The 5,105-nt window shown below is 46.7% G+C and overlaps 1 protein-coding gene and 1 pseudogene across 2 annotated transcripts; both read right to left on the bottom strand.

Annotated features, from left to right (window-relative positions):
• Positions 1-929: 929 nt before the first annotated feature.
• On the bottom strand, positions 930-2,556 carry H257_05234 (hypothetical protein; the record flags this gene model as incomplete). The annotated part of the gene is made up of 1 exon (XM_009830031.1): positions 930-2,556. Exon 1 carries the CDS (start codon positions 2,517-2,519, stop codon positions 930-932), a length of 1,590 nt encoding a protein of 529 aa, XP_009828333.1. The 5' UTR covers positions 2,520-2,556.
• Positions 2,557-4,101: 1,545 nt separating this feature from the next.
• Positions 4,102-4,173, bottom strand: H257_05233 (annotated as a pseudogene). Its single transcript has one exon. The product of its transcript is annotated as a tRNA-OTHER (tRNA).
• Positions 4,174-5,105: the final 932 nt, after the last annotated feature.

Below are 5,105 nucleotides of genomic sequence, written 5' to 3'. Positions count from 1 at the left end.
ACGGATTACATGGCCGTCCGACTACCGGTACCGGTACTACGAATTATTTATATGGATTTCAAATATCCGTGATAGTATCATGTGTCATCCAAACGTCATCCCAACGTCATCCACCATTAATATTAGGTCATATCCTAATTAGTATAGATGAGAGTAAATTAGGATAATGCTAGGTCATTGTATACAGGCCTCGTCCGGGAGCGGCACGGCCTACGGCCTACCTGCCGCTGCCCGACAAGAAGAAAAGATAGATCATTCGGTGAAGTGAGAAGCTTAGATCCGCGCTCTCGTACGGCCGCGCTTGCGCAGACGGCCTCCCGGGCGCTCGGGGCCAACGTAAGGCTTGGTCACTACTTTAGGTTTCATCCACAACTTCATCCAATTTCATCCAATGTCATCCAAATTTCATCCACATGTCATCCACGCTTTTAATTCAACAATTATATTATATTAACCATAGTATCCAAGGTTGGTATTAATATTCAATGCTGTCCCGTAAGTCTTAAGTACTGTCTGTACAGTAGATGTAGTACTTACTGTAGAGTACTGACGTTATTAATAAATGTCACTACCCTTTGAGGTTCGTAAAGTTGATCATTTCCCTCAGCCTCCTGTAAAGCACTTAGTTGCAGCGAAGCATGTAGTCATCCTGGCTCATGTCGGCTTCAATGACAACTTTACATAACCTTTAATCCATTTATTTTTGAACTTTTAGGTTTTTAGTTTACTGTTAAACCAGGCATATAATCCAATACTTTAATCTTAACGTAACAGCTATGGTAAGTACTACCGGTAGTACTGACGTAGGATTGGAAAGCATGCATTACTGTATTGAAGTGGTTTACCAGTAGTTGACTACAATTAACCACAGTATATGTATTCGATGGCGAGATACTCTGACGTCTTTTGGTCAATCTATCCACGGCTTATCATGTAATGTTGACGCGATCGATGAGTTTGTTGTTGTATACAACCACGTCCAGCACGCTTTCAAAGCTCACAGACGACCCAATCCACGTCGTTCTGATGGACCCTTGGCTGTCCCAAATCTTCCACGGCAAGCCTTGCTGCAACTGCGTGAGGTTGTACCTTGGGAAGTAGTTGTGGATGATTTGCTTTTGCACGACCGCATTGGTAAACGACGCGCTCTCGAGGTCTGCGAGCAACTGCGTTTTGACCGCCGTAGGCGAGTAGGGGTACCGTTGGTTGTAGAACTGGTACGCTACTCGGGTTTGCCGGCCGGTGGCATTAACCCCCCAGTTGGTGGGAGCGGGGTCGGATTGAGATCCGTGGGCTGGCAACGGGTTGTACAGGGACAGCCGCGAGTTGCGAGTGAGTTGCAGCCGGCCTTCCAACTCGCCCACGCCACGGTTGGGCCACCACTGGGATACGCTTTCGTCCTTGCGTGCGTCCGATTCAAACAACGACACGACGAAGGAAGACGACGTCAGGTCTTTGGTTAAGCTGATATCATTAGCCAATAAGTCGGACGGCAAAGTCACCATGTGACTCAAGTCTGTCGCCATGACGAGGTGGTCGGCACGCACGATGTCGAGCACGTTGCTGCGGCGGACCGTAACGTAAATGGGTGAAAGTGTCCGGGCGATTTGAACTACCTTGGTGTCGAGTTGGACGTCAATTTGACCTTCATATTTGGCCACCATGGCCTTCCACAGCGACTGATACCCCTTGGACAACATGAACGCCCACGGCTGACGCTTGGCATCAGCTTCTTTGCGCTTGCGAAGCAGGTCCGGATGAATCCACCACAACATGTAAAACGCTGGCGCGGTGTCCAACGTTCCGTAGCCTTGCTGTTGAAACACAAACCGGAAGAACCCTTCGAGCGCGAGGAGCTTGTTTCGTCGGAGGAATTCCAGCCCCGACATGTCGATGCGAGACCAATCCGACGGTTGCGGCGGCAGCCCGTAGTCATACACGCCAAAGATCGACGTGTGAATGCTGCTGTAGCTGACAAAGGCTCTCTCGATTTCACGGACAAGCTCGCGCTCTTTCACTGGTCCCATAAGTCGGTGGACGAGCTGCGCCACATACGCTTTGTAGTCCATTATAGGCATGGCGTCTCGGTTGACATACGTGTGACCTTTGATGAACGGCACAAATGGCACGAGGGTGTTGGTGGGGTCGTACTCCTTGAGCAGGTCAAACACTGGCTGGTACAACGACGTAGCGTAGCAAGTGCCCAGTTCGTGCGGGATGCCGAGGGGGTCGACGACGGTCTTGGACTTGCCGCCCACTTCTGTGGACTGTTCCAGGATCGTAATGTTGGTGAACCCTTTCTTGACCAAGAGGGTAGCGTAGTGGACCCCCGCAGGCCCCCCTCCGACAATCACAATGCGTTCGTGGCGACGCATGTTGATGACTTGGGCAGTCGCCTGGGGGACGAAGTGACACGCGGCCAAGAGTCCAGCCGCCGCGACCAAGATTCGATGCACAAGCATGGTATGTGCGTTCCAGTGCGTTTTGAAAAATGAATGGGAACGTCCACGCGCCACCATCGATGGCTGTAATACAATGCTGCAAATTCCACGTGCGAACTGTCACACTAAAAGTGTGAAACAGGTGCTTCGGAGCCCATTCATAATGTTAGTTGTGTCCTAGTAAATGGAAGTCGCGACATACTAGTATGTAGCACACCGGACGGTGGTTCTGCCTGCTTGAAGAGTTTCCCGGCCCCACGCAACTCGCTGCTATTAGCTTTAATCTCTCCAGTCAGTCCCTAGAGCTGCGAATAGCTGACCTTCGAAACTTCCGGTATTCCTGTGATTTGTGTCCAACATACAGATCCAATCCATTAACCTTGTGACATGTCCATTGGACGATCAAAAGTCCTTACCGTTGTCATCTTTCCATCGAGAGATCGCAATCTGTCGACCTGTCACAAAGGAATAATTCCCTCATTGAAAACGTTCCACTGTTGTTTTGACCCGAAGTACTGTTTCACAGTCAATGAGGGAATTATTACGTCCGGATACACCTTTTCTCCAGTAGCCCTGTAACCTGGGACTCCGTCCTACCCCCGGTGAGTACATACGATGCTAATTTCCGGGGTTAACTGCATCGCTAGTGGTTAGCTATCGCTAACCACTCGATGCACTTAACCCCTAGTAAGACGTGACGTGGTTTGAGCATACAAAGTTCCTTATAAATCTCATTGAAACAGTATTTTGGGTCAAACAACAGTGGAACTGTTTTAAAGAGGGAATTGTACGTCATAAAGTGACTGAGAAACAACCGTCTGGTGCACATAAGTACTACAGTAGTCGTAACATTCTGTGCCAGTTGAGTGATCGAGTTGACGATTTACTTCACAGTCAGTATTAATAATTCCGTGAGAGTGTGTTGCTTGTGCAATCATGTCACTTGCTCTTATTATGTCATTATGTCATAGTACCACACATTACTGTATAGCTAGGGGTTAAGTGCATTTCAGTGGTTAGCGATAAGCTAACCACTTGTGATGCAACTTTACCCCTGGAATAGCAACAGAAGGGGTCGGGAGCTCCGAGGTTACAGATCTAACTACTGGTTCTTTTGAACGGAAATAAGGGTGCGTCTGGTAACATTTTAAAAATAATATTCCATTTTCTCGCAAAATGGGATAACCAAAATGACATTTTCAAAATGGAGGTAAACGGTCGATTATAGAGAGTATTTTGGCGTTTTGGACCTCCTCAAGGAGTAAACCCCACCTGGAATTATTGGAATTTGGGTTAAATCTCTTCAAGCAAGGCATGTTTCACAATGTCAATTTTGATCAGATTTGTTGAATTAGGCCCAAAAATGGCGATTTGGGACTGAATATTGTAATATTTCATGTTGCCAGACGGGCCTAAGCAACAGTAGAACTGTTGCTCTCAGGGAATTACTCCGATTTGCTTCAAGGCCAGTACAGTGTTACTGAAGTTGCGACCATAATAGTATTACGTACTACTATTATTCATAGTACTACTAGGTAGTACGTTAGTAAGCGTACTGTATTCTAACTGTCATGATAGGCAATTTGCCTGCCCTCGGTGTTATGCCGGAGGAAATTAGGCGGAGCTTCTCAAAGGCATACAATTTTCAATAAAAAAAGTTCGACGCGCCCGGGACTCGAACCCGGGACTTACTCAAGACACACAACGTGTTTTACCACTACGCTATCGCATCAAACGCTTGTCTTTGTTAGAGGCGCATCGTACCAATCAATTTAAAATACCTCGATGTTTGAAACTGCAGAAAATCCAGAGTCTCGAATATGGTTGGCCACAATATTGAACGAATTTCGAAGCTTCTCAGCCAATCATACCGTGTGTTTCCGAATAATCGAAGTAATAAGTGCCCCTTAAATTCCGTCGCCGACTGTATAGGGCAGCGTAAAACGTCTCCATTCCAAAGGTCAGATGTAACGTAACGCTACTCGATAAAATCATTTGCAGTATCCTAGACTTTTTATGTCCTCCTCCTCGGCTTTATGTCTCGCACGGGCATTTCTCTACACTCTACCGCGCCACCATTATACACCAATCAAAAGCAAACACCCTCGCCTTGGTTTAAGCTTCATCACTTCCAGTTTCCCTCCTCCTTAAGCCTCTTCACTGGCATGGTCCGGCTCCTTACCGAGTCTTCACATCCACATTATTTCTGCCTTGTTCCTTTCATTCCTTCTCTACCCTTTCCTTATTCACTTCACCTCCCCACAATGCCTACCGTAACGTTACAGTACCTACATGTAACGTTACCACCGTTTTCCGTCATTTGACACAAAGTTCCTGGTAAAACAGATGTCAAGATAGATAAAGGTATCCATGCGGGGGCAACCTGTGAAGAACGGACTCAATGGTTAAAAATATTACTACGTACTACTAGTACGTAGTAGTAAACTATAATCAAGAGGTCAATAGCTTAAAAACGCGAAATAAGGTCTGAATAACGGACGAACCCACTGAATGCGTGTCGTTTTGCATTCATTTTGAAGCTGACAGCTGTGCAACCTTGCGCTACATACCGGTATTACAGATACTACATGTACTGTGCGCTTTAATCCAATCACATTCTTTTCTATTATCACATTTTTAACCAATCATATGCAAGATACCGTT

This window comes from Aphanomyces astaci (genome assembly GCF_000520075.1).
Source record: "Aphanomyces astaci strain APO3 unplaced genomic scaffold supercont1.9, whole genome shotgun sequence".
Classification (NCBI taxonomy): Eukaryota; Oomycota; class Saprolegniomycetes; order Saprolegniales; family Verrucalvaceae; genus Aphanomyces; species Aphanomyces astaci.
This window is presented reverse-complemented; position numbering and strand designations above follow the sequence as displayed.